Here is an 18,868-nt window from a genome sequence, read left to right as displayed (position 1 = left end):
AAAATGTTGAAAGAAAAAAAAAGTTCCCTCTCAAAGACTTGGCAGCCCCCTTTAGTAACTAATCAGACTCATCGAGAAAGCGCCAGCATTCTACTGAATAAAATGTAAAATTCTCAACTCTAAAATTAGATGCTGAAAAAATACAGGGACCGGTATTTTATTTAAAAAAATTATTTTGTGAGACATAGTGGATTGGACTCAAGCAGACTACAATTGTCTTTGGAGAGAAATGACAACATGACAAACAAACAAGGAGCAGGTATTATAGAATCAAAGGCATTGGCTAGGCTGAGAAAAAAAGAAGAAGAAGAAGAAAGCATATCTCGTGGAGCGCATATACCGCATATCTCCGCCAGGGCCGGCTGGCCTAACCAGGGCTGTAATGTTACTTTTCCACTACACAGTATCTATAGTATCTAAATACATAATAACTCCCTGGCTCCAAATTGTTGATGGAACTGAGAGCTTAATAGACTCATTTGAAATAGGTGTGGGTTTAATTCCAGACTCGTTTCTGAGGAATTCATTAACATTTTTAAGAACTTTAGCTTAATATTATAATTTCAATGAGAATTCAAATGTAATTGTTTCTATATCTTTAGCATGCTGGGAGGTCTGTAGTGGAAAGATAAAACATGACTAATCAAAGATAAGCTTGAGGTCTTTTCTAAGATTATGAAATAATGACTGGCATTTGTGTTGTATGATCTTTTTGCTCCTTTGCTACATCACCAGTCACAGCAGAAATCTTCATTTTTACAGCCAACATTACTGATGACCTACTGTATGTACTCATCTTCTGAACAGATCTACATGTTGAAGTGGGCACTACTACCAGACAGAATGTTATACTGAGTTGTAGTACCAGTTGTACTCTGACAGACCCCAAACCCACCTTTCGATGGTTCAAGAAGAGAGACTACAAAATCAAAAGTCAGCAGTACCATGTCTCTAGTCCTTCTGATCACAGTTATTACTGTGATGTAAAAGGCCAAAATGATCTCCGATCTCCTTCAATGTGTGAGTATAAACATGCTGATTTGCTTGAGATAATTGCTCTTTTCATGCTGCATAATGTGAATATGTCTCAACATTTTATGTTCTTTTAGTTTCCTTATTGTATATGTTTCAGGTGTTCAGGGTGAAAGCTGTTGGAGAGTGAATTATATGAAACAGAGTATCTGTGCTCTGGTCAGCTCATCAGTGGACATATCATGTAATTATTCATACCCCACTGGTCATCAACTGTTAGATGGATATTGGTTTACGACATGGGAAAGTGGTGAAGAGAATCCCTCAAAACTGACCGAGGTCCCACACTATGAAGGCAGAGTGGAATTCTCTGGACAGACGAAGAACCATCACATCCTGACAATCAAAAACCTGACAGAAAGTGACTCAGCTAAATACAAGTTCCGATTTCACTCAAATCAGGCAGGAGGAAAATATGTTGGTTATCCTGGAGTTCAAATATATTTGACAGGTGGGTTATTGATAAAGTCTTTGAACTTAAAGATACACTTTACTTTTCTTCTTCTCTCAGTTGTTTTCTTTGGTGAACAGTGAAGTGATGAACAAGCCCACCATAACACCAAATGACCATTCTGACCTTCAGCCCTGAAATTGAAGATGATTCCTGCTGCCATGACAACAGAGGGACAGAGAGCGACACTGGTGTGTAGCAGCAGCTGTCCTCTGACTGACAATCCCACCTACATGTGGTACCAGAACAGACAAGTTGTAACCCAGAAACAGAGCCAACAGAACTATGTGGTTCTAGATCCAGTCAGCAGTCAGCATGCAGGAGAATACTCCTGTGCTGTCAAAGGTCAAGAGGAGCTCAGAAGTCCTGAAGAAACTCTCACTGTCACACGTGAGTTTTAAAATATTACAATTTCACTGTTCACTTTGGAAACCTTTTGTAGTTTCCTGCAGTAGTAACAATTCTATAACATAAACAACACAGTATCAATAGATTTATAAATAAAAAAACATAAATCAACATGACAGCTTGATCTCGTCAAAAATCATTTGAAATTTGATCCAGCAAAATAATGTTAGTCTCTGTACAATATATTTTATAATTATAATAAAAAGGATGTAAAATCTATGGAATATAAAAGGATGTTTCTCTCTCTATATTTATTTGTAGCACAATCATCATCAGTTAAGAATGCAGCTATAGGAATCACTGTAGTCTGCCTCAGCCTGGTCTTTCTGGCCTGTCTGTGGATAAGGTAAAACTAAATATTGAAATAAATTCTTCTTCATCCATCATAGTTAGTTTTTTACTTTCTGTATCTACATTTCTCCTGTTCTGTTCCTACAAGTGGAGGTTGATAGTAATTAGTGTCCTAATTAATTCCTTACGGGTTCAATATAGGAAGAAGAAAACTCAGAACTCCAGCACTGACCCAGCACAGAGTGGACAGGTAATTACAGAATTAGAGGACCCCAAACTGCAGTTTGTCTTGTGTGTGAGAGAGATCTAAAGACAAATAATGAATCCTCCTCACCCCACCACACACACCTTCTGTGTTCTGTCTCCCCACCAGACCAAGTCTGATCCTATATATGAAAACATGTCAGCTGTGTCCAGGACACCGGTCACTGCTCCACATGGAGAATCCACAGAACAACACTCCAGCACCCAACAACCTCAGACACAAGAAGATGTCCAGTATGTCAATGTCAACACCTGGTCCAAGTGAGAAACACCTGCTTTTATAAGGGAATGAAGCACAGCTTCTGAGAAATCATTTGGCTCATTAGAGGTGAAATTGTTGGCACAAGTTTGTGGAGAATTGACTGAACTTAAAAATCCTTGTGTAATGAATTGTTCTTTCTCCTGCAGTCCTCAAGTCCAGGCAGCTGCTGAAGATTCCTCTGAGTTGTACAGCACAGTAAACACGCCACCCAGAGTCTGAAAACATATGTAGGTCACACCATGTACAGTATGTGCAGATTCAGATGCAGAACAACTTTGACTGAAGCTTTGTGTATGTACAAAGACGGGTGCTTCCTGCTGTGCATATATTATGCACAAATTGTTTTTATTTTATCCATACATTAATTGAGTTGCTGTAGGTCCCCTATACCCTTATTGTTTGTTTTTGTTGTTTTTACAGTGTTACATTATGTTACAGTAATTGTGTCAGTGAGAATATGTGGTCTTTAAGGTTGATTTCAACTAATTCTAACACACACACACACACACGCACACGCACACGCGCACACACACAAACACACACACACACACACACACACACACACACACACACACACACACACACACACACACACACACACACACACACACACACACACACACACACACACACACACACACACACACACACACACACTATACTGTATATACTCACTCAAACACAACAGTTTAAACACACACACTTAAAGGACCACAAGGAAAATAAGCTCTCGACATTATTGTCTTTTATCCTTTTGACAAATATGTACAAAGATATGATGCTTCCTGCTGTGGCAGTGTATATATTATTAATGTATTGTTTTAATTGTTTCAATAAAAAGGTCAATCAATCAATCAATCAATCAATCAATCAATCAATCAATCAATCAATTCACTCCTTACAGATTATGGTTTACTAAATAAAAATTCACTGTTTTTCATTAAAGAATTCTGTCATTCTGTTTTTGTCATGGGGACATGTTGAGTAACATTTGATCTCTTATGTTCCAGGTCAAATGTATCCTTTCATGTTCAAAACATATTCAAACCAATGAATAATAACTAACAACATTTAACAGGAAATGTGGCAGGATGCCACTACGTGTTTCTTTTGCAAATGGTTTGTCTGAGGGCAGGCTTGACCCCTCTTCCTCTTTTTCCTCCAGCAGCATGTCAACTTGCTGCAGTCATTTTGCATCTTCATTTTTAATAACCGAATGGAGATGGACAAAAAGTAGAACCAGTATTGTGATACTGTATGTACCACTGCAGTACTACCAGCACACAGACACATACTATATCAAACAGAACCTTATGTTTTTTCCAGTTACCATGAGGTCAAATCATTTTATTTTTAAATGCAGCTGAGTATTTTCACAGCATCAAGCATCAGAGATCACATGTTCATCACTGACAACCTCAATCCACTCTGCGGTCATTTATGAAATGAGTTGCAACTTTGACAAATTTGTACTATTTATGAAATTAAAACTGCACCCTTAGCTGAGTATAGACTTAGCTGCATAGTACTGTATACTCACTGTATAACTTGTGGATGTCTACATAGGAATGACATAATACAAAGATGAAACAGTTCATTGAATAGATCTCCATACTCCAAGTGAGTAATCATCTAAAGTTACAATAGTAATTATAACCAGAAACTACGTATACTTCAATTTTTTGTTTTTACTTTGCTTGACAGTTACTTCGATATAAGTACTAAGTACACCACTTACAGTAAATGTTAGTGGCTGTGAATTCAGAGTTAAAAAAAACACAAAGAGGAAGGAACCTTTGTATGTTGTCACGTCAGCCCAAGTCTACAGTATATGTACAGTATGTTTGAACTACTGGTCTCACTCTATATCCAACACTCCACTATCAACTGCCATAGCTTCAGCTAATTCTCATCCTTTACTCTGTAAGTAAAGCACTGTTGATTTTAACAAAATAATGCTTGTTTGTATGTTTGGATTCCATGAACACAGTATTTTCTAATTACTGTAATCTGTCACAAATGTTAGTTATCTTTCTAGCTAAAGACCAAAGGACCAGTCCAGACATGATGTTTGGAAATGGATGTGTGTTTGTGGCTTTGATCCTATCTGTCTCAGGTATGAATTTGTTTTCAAATTGTTGCTATTAACTAATGGCAATTACAGTATGCTGTTTTCCATCACAATGAGTTACAATGAACAGGTTTGTGAATGTCATATGTGTTTCCTTTATGTTAGGAGTTAAAGGTGAAACAATTATTCAAATGCACAGTATAGTTGCAAACACTTCAAATATTTAATATAAGCAATTACTTGATGGTGATAGTGAAGTAGCAAGATCATTTGAACAGTTGTACATGTGAAATGAATGGATGAGTCAGCAGGCATTTCATGATAAATCATACCTCAGTGCCTCATCACCTTGTACTGTCTTCATGTACAGTATGCAGCCTTTGGCTGTGCTGTCATGTTTTGATGACCTGTGTGTATGAATTCCTTCCTCCCTGAAGAAAATGTGTTTGTGTTCTGTGTCAGGAATCCTGGGACAAACAACACACACGTGTGTTTTGAAGGGATCGACAGTAGATCTGCCATGCCCAGGTACACATCACACTCACACATCAAACACAAACTGTTATACTGGACTATTTAGAGAATGGTTAAATGTTGAACAGCTGTCTGATGTTACATGTTATGTAGTGAATTCTGCAGGGGGTCAGTCAACTCACAGAATCGATGAAGTGAGAGAGGATGATGCAAAAATATACCAGTGTGCAGCAGACTCCATTGATACATCAAGCTTTAGTCTCAGTGTCACAGGTACAGTAGTAGTAACAGTATCATGATGGAAATGTATTAATTAAATAATCTAAATGGTAATTGTTAAATATTTCTAAAGAACATTTATCAAATGTGACCTGTAGACCTACAGGTGAAGGTGATACTTGGTCCACTGAGAGAGGGACAGGGAGTGATTTTGAACTGCAGTACCAGCTGCTCTCTGACTGACAGCCACACCTACATGTGGTATAAGAATGGACAGTTCCTCTATGAGGACTCGTCTCCCTGGTACCAACTCCTTGATAACAGTGAGGAAGAAGTCATCTACTCCTGTGCTGTTAAAGGTCATGAAGCTCTCAAAGCCCCTGATGTTACAGTTGGTGAGTGAGTGGTGACATCTGTTTACATTGGAGATACTGTACAGTAGCTAATTATTGTCTCCGCCAGGCCGAAAGGCATGGCGAGAGAGTATGTTTTGCCCTCTGTCCGTCCGTCCGTCCGTCCGTCCGTCCGTCCGTCCGTCCGTCCGTCCGTCCGTCCGTCCGTCCGTCATTCTGTCTGTGTACAGCTAATCTCCGGCACCGTTGGCTTGCTCGCCGTGAAACTGTGCACAAACACTCCCTGGATGCCACAGCAGAACCTCTGCCCCAAATCTTTCACATGGGTCTTTTATAGAGCCACCAGGAGGCCGATTTGTGCAAAACCTATTTTCTGACAGTACTCCTACAGATTTTGTCCAAAAATCCCACAAATCGGTACACAGTATTTCTATAGTCATTAAACGAAATAAGTCTTTCAGATTTTTCATATTCCATCCTGATTGGCTAAAAATGGCTTCCAAAGTTTGCAGGAGTGCTCCGTTTTGAACAAAATGCCTCAAATCATGAACACAGCATGCAATTTCCTTGAAATTTTGCACGCATATTTCCACTATGCCAAGGACGAATTGCCACTTAAACATTTTGAAATCAGCCTCATGGTGGCGCTATAACAGGCCGATTCGTGTTTTTACCTATAACTGCACCGATCTGTGTAAAACTTTGTAAGCGCACTCCCTACAGGACAAGGAAAAACCTTTGCCCTGCATTTTTTACATCTGCCTTTTATAGTGCCACCAGGAGGCCGACATACTGTATGTAAAACATTTTTCTTTTATATTACTCCTTCCGATTTTATCAAAATTTCACGCAAATCGGTACACATGATCTCTATAGTCATGTGATCAAGACGGATGTGTTTGATTTTTCATATTACATCCTGATTGGCTAAGATTGACATCTAAATTTGCAGTAGTGGCTTGTTTTGAACAAAATGACGCAAATCATGAACGCAGCATCCGATTGCGTCAAACATTGTCAAACATTGCACACACATTCACACCATGTTGAGGAGCAAATGCCACCCTTTTAACATTGGCCTGTTATAGCGCCACCAGCAGCTCTAATTTAGCAAAACACATTTTTTGAACAAAATGCCTCAAATCATGAATGCAGTGTCCGATTGCCGTGCACAGCCTAGGAAGAAATGGCACCCTTTTCACATTGGCCTATTATAGCGCCACCAGGAGGCCACAATAACCTACCTGACCTGGCGGAGACCTGTGCTCCGAGGAGCACTTTTTCTAGTTATATTTTGAGATAGGTAGGTGAAAGGCTATCTAACTAAATCTAACTTTCCCTGTAATAAATCATACTATTACAATTTATTAAGTATTCTGACTAATGTTTTACAATAAGGGTTTACATATTAACTCCTCATCTCTCGTCTTCTCGTCTCAATCATTCCAGTAACTGCATGTCATTTATTTCTCACAGATTCTATCAATCCAAGCTGCTTTAGAATGACCTATGCTGATGGGAGAATGTGTCCTAAATCATTGATGAATAACTCCTGTTCCATCACTTACTTCAGAGGTTAGAGACATCTTTGTTTACTCAAGTTAGTTGTTTACAATATGTTTCTCTAAGGGCTGAGCTTTACATGATTAGTATATTGATATTATTATTTAACAATTTACAATCAAACTTCCATTGTAATTAAATGCAGTGAGCATCTGATTATTTTTATTTTGTTTATTCATTAAAGCTGCACTATGTAACTTTCCTCTTCTACCCCGGATTTGAACCCGGTTTCCTGCGCAAGTGCTGAATTATTTTCCCCATTGAGCTAATAAAACCTGTCCTGCCTGCTTGCTCAGGGGATACATTGAATCTTGACCATCAGGTCAGATGTGTAGATTTTTTTCATATATTACTGTATCTCTATGTTCCTTTATGGCCGCCCCAAGGCCACCACTTTGGCCCCACTTTGAAAACCTGTGACTTAATAGACTCATTATAGATGTTGGATTCAGGTCAGATTACAGTACTATTTCTGAGGAATGGATTACGCTTCAGCACTTTGACTTGAGATGAATAAAGGTGCTTGTAATGCGACTTTTCGTGTACTGGGAGGTCTGTAGTGGAAATATAACACAAGTCATTGCTGCTCAAAGTCGAGTGCTGATGTCTTTTTTTTTTAAATCAATTAATGAATCAATCAATAAATGTCTAACATTTGACTCAAGTGTTATATGTGGCTATCTTTTTTATTTGAGTGTGTCACTACATCACCGGTCACAGCAGACATTTTCTGTTGTTCAGCCAACATTATTGATGACCTACTATATGTATTTATCATCTTAACAGATCTGAATGTTGAAGTGAAGACTCTCACCAGTCCTACTGCGACACTGACCTGTAGTACCAGTTGTACTGTGACAGACCCCAAACCCACCTTCTGGTGGTACAAGATCAGAAACTACGATGGAATAGGTCAGCAGCACAATGTTCCTAGATCTCCTGATTACAGTTATTACTGTGCTGTACAAGGCCAAGAGGATCTCCGCTCCCCTTCAGTGTGTGAGTATTAATCAAACTGTCTGTTTATTTCAAATAAGTGCTGTAGTCATGCTGCATAATGGATATATCAGTACTCAAACATTATGTTCTTTAGTCCATACTTTCAGTTTCCCGTCTATATTTCAGGTGTTGAGGGTACAAGTTGCTGGAAAGTGAATTATATGAAACGGAGAATCTGTGCTCTGATCGGCTCATCGGTGGACATTTCCTCTTATTATTCACACCCCACTGGTCATCAGCTGGTAGATTCATTCTGGACTACCTCATCTAATGAAGTGAATCCTAACAAACTAATGGAGGTCCCACACTATATAGGTCGTGTGGAATTCTTTGACAAGCAGAACCATCACACCATGACAATCAGAAACCTGACAGTGAATGACTCAGCTGAATACATATTCAGAATTCACACAAATCAGAAAGGAGGAAGAATTGGTGGTTATCCTGGAGTGACCTTATATGTGACAGGTATGTTATTGATCAAGTCTTTGTACCCACATTTAATTATTTAGTGATAAAACAATGAATTGATGACAAGCAGCATAACAATTGTGACCATTGTGACTTTCAGGCCTGAAACTGAAGATGATTCCTGCTGCTGATGCAACAGAGGGACAGAGAGTGACACTGGTGTGTAGCAGCAGCTGTCCTTTGACTGACAACCCCACTTACATGTGGTACCAGAACAGACAAGTTGTAACCCAGAAACAGAGCCAACAGAACTATGTGGTTCTAGACCCAGTCAGCAGTCAGCATGCAGGAGAATACTCCTGTGCTGTCAAAGGTCAAGAGGAGCTCAGAAGTCCTGAAGAAACTCTTACTGTCACATGTGAGTAGAACTTTAAAATATTTCATGTTGGAAAACTTTGTGAAATTGAGGATCCAAAATGTATAAGTACAAGTACAATACATTTGATCATGTGGTTTTTTTTCTTTTCAACATTACTCTCTCTCCAAACATTATTCCAAATGTGATCCTGTAAAGATAATCTGTTAGTCAGGTACCAAAAAAGTATGATCATGCTAGTGCATGATCATACTTTTTGGGTACTTACAGTACTATTATGAATGAAACCATAAATTATGATCATTCCAAAAAATACTGTAGTAACTGTTTAATAAAGATTTGGGGCGTTTAATTATAATTAATATCTATATTTCTACTTTACAGCAGCAGAAGCAGTTAAGAATGCAGTTATAAGAATCACTACAGTCGGTCTCTGCCTGGTTTTTCTGTCTCTGGCCTGCATGTGTATCAGGTAAAAAATATTTAAATTCATGTTTATCCACCCTAGTTTTTATCTTTATTTATTGTTTTGATTTCGGCTTCAGTGATTATTGTTTACCGATTCAATACAGAAAGAAGAAAACTCAGAACTCCAGCACTGACCCAGCACAGACTGGACAGGTATTTACAGAATGCGAATTTATGTGTGTTCGTTTGCATGGGTGCCTGCATGCGTCCTGCAGAGAGCAACAAAAGAGAAAAGTAAAAGAAAGATTCACAGCTGTAAAATTTGTGCTAATATATTAAAACTATAGAGGTTCTGGTCGCTACACGGCCCTCACACCTCCGTCGCACCGCTGATCTGACTGATATGCCCATATATGGAGATTTCTGTATCTGTATTTCTGTATTTGGCCCTTTTATCCGCTTCATTACGGTAATTTTGTAAGCCACTTGACTAATAGTACAAGGCCCGGTAAGTGACCTTGGTCATTTGTTTAACAATAAGGCTGAGGGTTTAGAGTAGTAGGAGAACAAAGCTCTGCTACAAAGTAACTACAGTATGCGGGATAAAAAGTAAGCAGCCTACCTATAGCATTTATCTACATTGTTGACAAGAAGGAAATGTAGAAAGAAAAAGGGTGTAGAGATGGTGGGGTGATCAATGATTGAATAGTAGATTGAATCTGACATTTATTTTTTCTCCATCAGTCAGTCTCTGATCCTGATTATTACAACGTTGTAGCCATGGAGATGACCCCTACAACTTCAGGACAGAGAGAACCCACAGAGCAGCAGCTTGGATGAAATTGTGCTAAATTCATTCAGGTTGTAGGTACAGTACCTGTACAGGGACCTTTTGCAGGATATGAAAACATTATCCACCATATTTAATGATGTTTTATTTGGTTTAGTTGGATCTTTGCAAAGGTGCCTACAAGCATACCTACTGAGATTTTCTATTAATTTCTTGTACTGAAGAAATCTCTTATTTTTCTATTTTACTTATTCTTATTTCCTGTCATCTTAACTCTTTAATTAACTAATTAGTATTTCATGCCCCCCAAAGGGGAGCACATTGACACATCCAGCAGGGAAATGCTTTTTGGAGGGAGGAGTTGTTGGTGGCCTGGGACGGGTGGCTTTGGCTATTGATACAGTATGAGCGTTTGGTTGTTATATGAGAATTGAGCAGCTGGTCCATACAAAACCCAGAAGAGAAGCCATGACAACAGTTAGTCGGGTAGATCTCAAAACAGCGCAGGAGAATGTATGATGTCACACTGGATAAGGAAGCATGAATGGAGAGATGGAAGGATGGATGAATGAATGAGTGTAGGAAGGGGATGAGAATGGAGGGAGGGAGGGAGGGAGGGAGGGATGGAGGAAGGAAGTAAGGGATGGATGGAGGAACGGATGGAGCATGAATCGGGGAGAGATGGGTGAAAGATGGAGGGGAGGATGATGGAGGAAGTGAGATGGATGGAGGGATCGAGGAAGGGATGGAGGGATGGATGGTTGAGCAAGGGAGGGACAGATGAATGGAGGAAGTGATGGAGGGATGGATGGTGTAAGGGATGGATATGAAAGAGGGATGGAGGAACGGATGGAGAATGTTATTTGATATACGGTAATTGTAACAATCTTGTAACATTGTTTTGAAAATGCTGTATATAAACTTCTGAAATGTGTGTTTGGTGCATTATTTGTTGTAACAATGCTTCTAGCCAATAACTTTTATATTGTTGGAAAACCTGTCTATTTCCCTATTAAATGGAGCCCCATTTGTAAGGAACATGCATTTGTGGGATGAGCAGCACAGGAGTATGTGGGTTGCGCCCATGAAAAAAGGGGAATATATTATTGGTTATTATTATGTTGGTGTATGTATGTGCATTAAACACTTGGCTATTGCATAATTGAACTCTGAGTTTCAAAATAAAGAGGAAGGAAGTCTTTTCCATGTTGTCACAACCCAAGCGATATGTGTGAATTACTGGTCTCAGTCTCAAAAGATTATCATCCATTACCCATTATGTAAAGTGCTGTTGATTTTAAGAAATGGTTTAATGTTAGTTTTTATAGGTGGAATTTATGATCACAGTATTTTCTAATCAAGATGTGTCATGAATGTTTTTACTCAGTCATCTTTCTAGCTAAAAACCAAAAGATGATGTTGGCTGTAACAGGATGTGTGTTTGTGGCTATTCTCAAGTCTGTCTCAGGTAGGAATTTGTTGCTGTATTTTCACCTGTGTCCGTGTGTCTGTCTGTCTGTCTGTCTGTCTGTCTGTCGTCCGTCTGTCTGTCTGTCTGTCTGTCTGTCTGTCTGTCTGTCTGTCTGTCTGTCTGTCTGTCTGTCTGTCTGTCTGTCTGTCTGCCTGCGTGCGTGCGTGCGTGCGTGCGTGCGTGCGTGCGTGCGTGCGTGCGTGCGTGTTTGTCAGACAGATCAGAAAGAAAGCCACATGCATTTTTTATACATAATCTGAGGACAGTAAACAGAACTAAACTAAGGCCAGTTAACGCAGACAGTAAGCCTACGGTCCTCTTGTAAATCACAGTCGTAATTCACCCTTTGCAGGTGGAGGTTTAGCAGTTGTGTAACAACTCAGTCGGCTCTACACTTACACTAAAAGGAAGTTCACATCAAGAACTAGAAAAGTGAACTCCACAGAGTGCAGGTCTTCGCCAGGCCGGGTTGCCTACCCAGGGCCCGCAAACTTTGGCAGTCAGTCATAGCCAATTGGAATGGAATATGAAGAAATTTGACTGATACATGTACCCCATGTCCAGCCTGGCAGAGACAATGATAACTATGAAGATAGTTACTGTATAACGATAATTATGTGAGCATCCACACTGATGAACAATGACGTTCTGTAAATGTGAGTGATGTGTTGACCGTGACATGTTACCGTTCTTGGCGTGAAGTGTGGACGGTCCTTTACAAATGATGACAAACCATACCTCACTGCCACATAACTTTGTAGGATGAAGCCTTTGCTGTGATGTCATGTTTTGATTCAAATCTGTCCTGGTGTTCTTATAATGTAATGCATTCTGTGTCAGGAATTGTGGAGCAATCAAAACACATGTGTGTTTTGAAGGGATCATCAGTAGATCTGCCATGCTCAGGTACACATCCCATAAGAAACACAAACTGCTATACTAGACAATTTAAAGAACTGTTTCATTGCAAACAGCTGTCTGATATTCTGTTATATAGTCAATTCTCCAGATGGTCAGTCAACTCAAAGAATCGATGAAGTGAGAGCGAGTGATGCAAAATTATACAACAGGTAGTTCCGACCAAGCAATCTGATTGGCTGAAATAGCTTTCTAGCCGTGCTTCAAACCAGCATCATAGCACGGGCCTAATCACATTAAATAAATCACTCCGCACTGCAGTCCGCACCTGATTAGACCATATATCGCACAGCTGTGCTGTGAAGTCACGCTGTCCCACGGTAGGAAAACAAACAGACAGTACCCACCGCCGCCACCGGAGAACAAACAGCTACGCAAAATGGACTATGTTGTTAATTTTGACTTATTTGGTGGACTTACGGTTGATCAATGGTTAGAAGAGAGCACACTAAATCGCCTAAAATCCTATAATAAAAGGAATAACTGGAAAAAAGTGTGCATTATTTCAATGGTAACATCCATACTGTATAAATATCCTCCTGTGTTAAAGTAAAATTACTCCCATTTCGTTAACAGTCCAGTGTATGTTATACTCTATCGTACGAAGGTATCACACGGCAAAAATAGCCGATCTACAAGTTCACAACGCATCGCCATCTTGACGCGTTGTGAGCTTGTAGATCAGTTATTTTGGCCACGTAACACGATCGTACGACGGAGCATATAGCCTACTGGAATCAGCTGTGTTGATGAGACGATGACTCGGAGTGCTGCGCTGTTACAGGGACTATTTTGTCTCAGTCAAACAAACTCTTCTCTTTACAGGGAAACGGATAAGCGAAATGTTTTTTATTATGAATTGCCCCACAATATGAATACATTTGGATGTGTTTTGTTGGTAACTGTTGTATAATCGCAATATTACACTCGAGGGTGTGCTTTACCTTACATTATTAGCACTTCTGTGATCGCGGCGGAACTCGGCTGACGCCTCGTTCCTGACCGCATCACAGGCGTGCTAATAATGACGGTAAAGCACACCCTCTCGTGTAATATTGCTTAAATATACCAGTGCACAAACTCCACTGACACTTCAAGCTTTAGTCTCAATGTCACAGGTACAGTAATAGTTACAATGCCAGAAATGTATTAATGAAATAATCTAATTGTTAATTGTGTATTTCTAATGAACATGTATACAAATGTGAGTATATAGACCTACAGGTGAAGGTGATACTTGGTCCATTGAGAGAGGGACAGGGAGTGATTTTGAACTGCAGTACCAGCTGTCCTCTGACTGACAGCCACACCTACATGTGGTATAAGAATGGACAGTTCAGTCAGACAACTCTTAGATTGGATTAGAATATATATTTATTAGCAATATATATTTGCAAGCTTGAGCATGGTATAGAAACAAGAGGAAGCATAGTTTGGCGTCAGGCCTCTGAATCCATTCATTCCCTGTAAGGATAACATTTTAATGAATGTTACATGCCAATTAGCATTTACAGGGAATGAATTAAACCCCCATGGGGATCTAGAAACAGAGCCTACAGGTGGATGCCGGGGAGGCGGGTGGGATGACTTTCATGGGCAGCAGCAGGTAAGCAGCGAGCAGCGGTAGCAGATCTCAGCAATAGCAGCAGCAGCAGCAGCAGCAGTGACACACGTCAGCTTAGCAAGACAGGGAAGCCAGAGTGAGCAGGTAACAGAGCAGTACCTATAACCACCCGATCAGGAGGAAAAGTGCATGTGACCTAGTCACCTGATCGGTTGCCCCAATCCCTTGAGTTGCCTGGCCTGAACTAGCTCCATAAACTGCGCCTCATTTCAGTCAGACAACTCTTAGATTGGATTAGAATATATATTTATTAGCAATATATATTTGCAAGCTTGAGCATGGTATAGAAACAAGAGGAAGCATAGTTTGGCGTCAGGCCTCTGAATCCATTCATTCCCTGTAAGGATAACATTTTAATGAATGTTACATGCCAATTAGCATTTACAGGGAATGAATTAAACCCCCAAAACAGCAAGAACCCCCAAAACTGCTTGGGAGCACAGAGCCTGACGCCGGACCAACCATCTGTGAGAATGGTGGAGCTCCATAACTTGATTCTTACTAACATGGTAGTGTTCCTCAACATTAAATTTTTTAAGTTTACTTAAACAAATGCTGCATGCATCCATGTGTTCAACAAGCCTGATGAATCCAGGTACCTGCTGATCCCTGAATTCAGGAGTCCTAGACGATATCCTAATATGGAGTCCACAGCTGTGCCGCACCAAATCGGATTCGAAGAGGACATTCTATATTTATTTCTTTTTCAAAGAAATCTGCTATATATATATATACACATATATATATATAAATGAGTCATCCTATGATGAATGATAACTATTGTTTATCATCCATAATAAATAAAGTGTACTGACTATGTGTGTAAAGACGTGCTATCTTTACTTAACATCTGAATCAGTACTATATATATATATAATATATTAGCCTGACTGTATAGTCATAAATAGCCCAACATTTTTAAAACCCAACATATTAAATAGCCCAACATTTTAACGCCATGAAGTCACCAATAACTAAATCCCCAGCAATCCACCCGAGTTGTAATTAAAGCGAGCAGCATTTATTGAATTAGCGATAGACCAGCGAGAGCGCTCATACTCATGAGCTTTTAGCCTGCAGAATGTCATCCTTATTAACCAATATCTACGTAAGCTCCTGAGGACCATTGCCCTATAGATTTAAGAGAAGCGGAAGGACAAGCAGCGCTGCAGGTGTTGCTACACCAATACGGAGGATGGAGAAAGCCCACAGCTTGAGCAGATCTCGCAGCTTTGCAGTGAACCAGTTCAAGTTTAGGCCTACAGATGGAGAGACAAACACAATGTTATTGCAATTTTGGATTAGCCCGGCCATCCTATGACCAATTTAACCCATTTTGGGTTCATGTTGCCATTTACCGTATAGCAACATGCATTTTATATATATATTTTTTTTTAACTATTTGAAGTTTCCAGAACTTAGTCAGATTTAGAAGGAGATTTTAGAATCGGCCTCGGTCTAAATTGGTTAAACGCCATGTGGCGCATATTAGCAACATAGCAGTTGATGCAGAAAAATACGGTATACAAGCTTAAATTATAGCTTGCAGAGCTTGACGCAGATTATTAGACATGTGAATAATATTAACTAACGCCGATATCCCTCTCCAGCCATAGCCTAATATATTTAGCACGAAATGCCATCTGTTGCAAGTCTGGATCGGCCCAACAGAGCCAGACGGTTGGCAGAATTGATTTAGCAGAGTTTTAACAGCAAGCTAGGCAGCTCAGTAGATGATGCAGCATAGGTGCCGAGAAGACATTGAGAAGCCCACATCTCAAGCGCTCTCTCACGCTGCCTTGAGAGCCTTGTGCTAGCCCGCACAGTAGATGATGCAGCATAGTGTTGAGAACATTGAGAAGCCCACATCTCAAGCAGCTCTCTCACGCTGCCTTGAGAGCTCACAGTGCCGCCAAGAGCGTAGGTAGCTCAACCTGGAATCTAGAACCAGAAGCAGAATTATCCTTGCAATTACCATGGTAAGCCACCCTGGACGAGATGACGCCGTTATAAACCGCTGGGACAGGAATTTACTTCCTGAAGCCACTCACACATCCCCGGTGAAGCGTGCGTGCTTCACTTGTGGATGTGTGGGGACGCATGCTGCACGTCAATGTGCGAGAGTGGCCTCAAATCCTGACACAGTCAGTCGCACACCGCAAACTGCTGGTTGCGCTGCAACACTCGACACCAGTGATGAACACACCGTGATGTGGTGCTAAATATGCCGTGAGCATCCCACTCGGCGGATACAGCAGCGCCTTTTATACGGGGACAAATACTTCCAGTCACCCGGCTTTTGATAAGCATGAGACAAGCAAAGAGCCCATCAACATAGTGTAACTATTGATAACAGGAGCAGCCAGCATCGGAGTCCCTCTTTTATCCGTCCAGCGAGATATGTCGCGGCAAAATATTATTATATTTTTAATTTTATTTAATTGGTGCACACCAGCCAACATGGACAAATGACTGATATCTTGACTCTACTGAAGCCCCACTATCTATCCTGTTGCAAACTTTACTTCTGAACTCTTGATGCTCCTAACATGACAACATCACTTGACAACCAACTTTTCTATATACCATGAACCTCCCATATGGAAGCAAGCATGCCGTGTTTAGCTTGTGCTACGACAATCCAGAGCTATCTACATAAGCATGCAGAGTTAGCTTGTGCTACAACCAATTTGATAGCTTTACGCATGGGAAGCAAAACATGCTGTGTTTAGCTTGTGCTACCAACAATCCAAGCTTCCACATGAGAAGCAAACATGCTGAATTAGCTTGTGCTACGAACAATCCAAGCTTCCACGTGGGAAGCAAACCATGCTATGCTAGCCTGTGCTACAAACGATCCAGAGCTATCCACGTAGCAAGGCATGCTGAGATAGCTTGTGCTAAGACAATTCAAGCTTCCACGTAGGAAGCAAACCATGCTATGCTAGCCTGTGCTACAAACAATCCAGGGCTATCCACGTAGCAAGGCATGCTGAGATAGCTTTTGCTAACAATTCGGCCTCCACGTAGGCAAACATGCTGTGCTAGCCTGTGCTATAACAATCTAAAGCTTCCACATAAGAAGCAAACATGCTGACTAGCCTGTGCTACAACAATCTAAAGCTTCCGTACAAGAAGCAACATGCTGTGCTAGCCTGTGCTACGACAATCTAAAGCTTCCACAAGAAGCAAACGTACTGTGTTAGCCTGTGCTACAACAACTCTACCATGCCATTTTTCCTACTCTGCAATTAGATACCAGTTATAGCTATACGAGAGGTAAATAACTATAGCCACCATCGGCACATGGAGATAAATCATCCCTACCCCTATTATCTGTCCATAAATAAATAACACGATATAATGCCAGTCTGCACAACTACAGACTGCTTTAAGCATAGAATGAGCTATGCACATCCTTACAACATACTCGCAGCCTTCTGATTAAAATACTGCTAAATGATGATTGAATCCGAACGGACCCGTAACCTATAATATTTAACACCAACTAGACTTGCACATTTATTAATCCTACACTGATACTTGCATGCATTATTGCTGCTTTACTCACATTTGCAAATCGCAAGTAAGTTCATAACATTAATACTTTTATAAATATAATACTTTAATTGCTGTGGCTTACTATAATTACTTACCATCTTATGCCATTCAGCCTGATTGAAAAGTATTTTACCACGCAGACTACATAAAATGATAAATATAGAGACTACAATTCCCAGTTTACACCAGAAAATCAACCAATCATAGAGTAGACAGCTGAATACGGAACAAAGCTTACCCTTTTATCCCATAACGTAATAGTTCATTCATTCCAGCCCAGCGCCGAAACAGAACATCCTATAGATTCATGGTAAATCATTATCAATGAGTTCTAGCAGCTGAACATTAACATTTAAGCTGCAGTGCGAACCTACTCTTGAACACTATCTCACAAGTTAGTTTCTCATCTCTCATCCGCCTGGGTAGAGATGTGTTCGGTCATCAACTATAAGCCTCAAATACAACATCTGGTGGACAAGCTCTTCAGAATAAGAGTACCGTCTAAAGAAGCCACTGAACTATCCATAAATATATTAAACTATAAATTAAGCAAGATGCAGCCAACTGAGCACATCCGTGTTTTAACCAGTACATAAGATATTAATCTGAACATTAGAGCCAGAACGAGCAAAGCAACTCACTAAAGTGACGCCATGCCTTTTCTATCTCTCTCCCTCTCTCCCTGCACCGCGAACGCCATCCATTCCTCTGTGATCGACAGATTGGTGTTGCCATCTCTTGAGAGAGAAGCAAGCAGCCAGGTCTAGAAACCCAAATCTTGAGATAAAGTGAACTCCATTGAACAAATACACGCTAAACTGGGGACCATAACAGAACCCCGAGCCCATCGTTACTTACGATAAGAAACATAGCAATTTAAGCAACACTGTTGGTGAACTACCGTTAAACCAGTGCCATAAAG

The 18,868-nt window shown here is 40.2% G+C and overlaps 2 protein-coding genes across 3 annotated transcripts in view; both read left to right on the top strand.

Moving 5' to 3' along the window:
* Positions 1 to 18,868, top strand: part of LOC308078670 (uncharacterized protein) — a 67,909-nt gene that overhangs the window by 21,843 nt on the left and 27,198 nt on the right. Inside the window, exons 4-10 of the mRNA XM_080419939.1 lie at positions 808 to 1,020; positions 1,133 to 1,483; positions 1,616 to 1,873; positions 2,153 to 2,237; positions 2,384 to 2,432; positions 2,556 to 2,707; positions 2,855 to 3,087. Of these exons, the coding sequence (XP_080276065.1) occupies positions 808 to 1,020; positions 1,133 to 1,483; positions 1,616 to 1,873; positions 2,153 to 2,237; positions 2,384 to 2,432; positions 2,556 to 2,707; positions 2,855 to 2,927 (1,181 nt within the window). The 3' untranslated portion in view covers positions 2,928 to 3,087. The remainder of the gene's footprint in view (positions 1 to 807; positions 1,021 to 1,132; positions 1,484 to 1,615; positions 1,874 to 2,152; positions 2,238 to 2,383; positions 2,433 to 2,555; positions 2,708 to 2,854; positions 3,088 to 18,868) is intronic.
* LOC308078648 (uncharacterized protein) lies at positions 4,591 to 10,943 on the top strand. 2 transcript variants are annotated; one of them, XM_080419907.1, is made up of 12 exons: positions 4,591 to 4,631; positions 4,735 to 4,824; positions 5,242 to 5,307; positions 5,407 to 5,526; positions 5,631 to 5,867; positions 7,302 to 7,400; positions 8,175 to 8,387; positions 8,514 to 8,855; positions 8,959 to 9,216; positions 9,562 to 9,646; positions 9,747 to 9,795; positions 10,327 to 10,943. In XM_080419907.1, the coding sequence occupies exons 2-12, from the start codon at positions 4,773 to 4,775 to the stop codon at positions 10,420 to 10,422; spliced, it is 1,617 nt and encodes a 538-aa protein (XP_080276033.1). In that variant the 5' UTR covers positions 4,591 to 4,631; positions 4,735 to 4,772; the 3' UTR covers positions 10,423 to 10,943. The 2 variants fall into 2 exon arrangements, with proteins under 2 accessions (XP_080276033.1, XP_080276032.1); XM_080419906.1 differs by having other exon boundaries at positions 9,559 to 9,646.

The sequence above is a fragment of the Gymnoscopelus braueri genome (genome assembly GCF_963280865.1).
Source record: "Gymnoscopelus braueri genome assembly, chromosome: 2".
NCBI lineage: Eukaryota > Metazoa > Chordata > Actinopteri > Myctophiformes > Myctophidae > Gymnoscopelus > Gymnoscopelus braueri.
This window is presented reverse-complemented; position numbering and strand designations above follow the sequence as displayed.

Excerpts from the sequence above, each read along its gene's own strand:
- LOC308078648 (XM_080419906.1), top strand. The coding sequence starts at position 4,773 with ATGATGTTTGGAAATGGATGTGTGTTTGTGGCTTTGATCCTATCTGTC. Across the intron at positions 9,217-9,558 it reads AGAAACTCTTACTGTCACAT|CAGCAGAAGCAGTTAAGAAT; the intron begins GTGAGTAGAACT and ends TCTACTTTACAG. Across the intron at positions 9,796-10,326 it reads ACCCAGCACAGACTGGACAG|TCAGTCTCTGATCCTGATTA; the intron begins GTATTTACAGAA and ends TTTCTCCATCAG.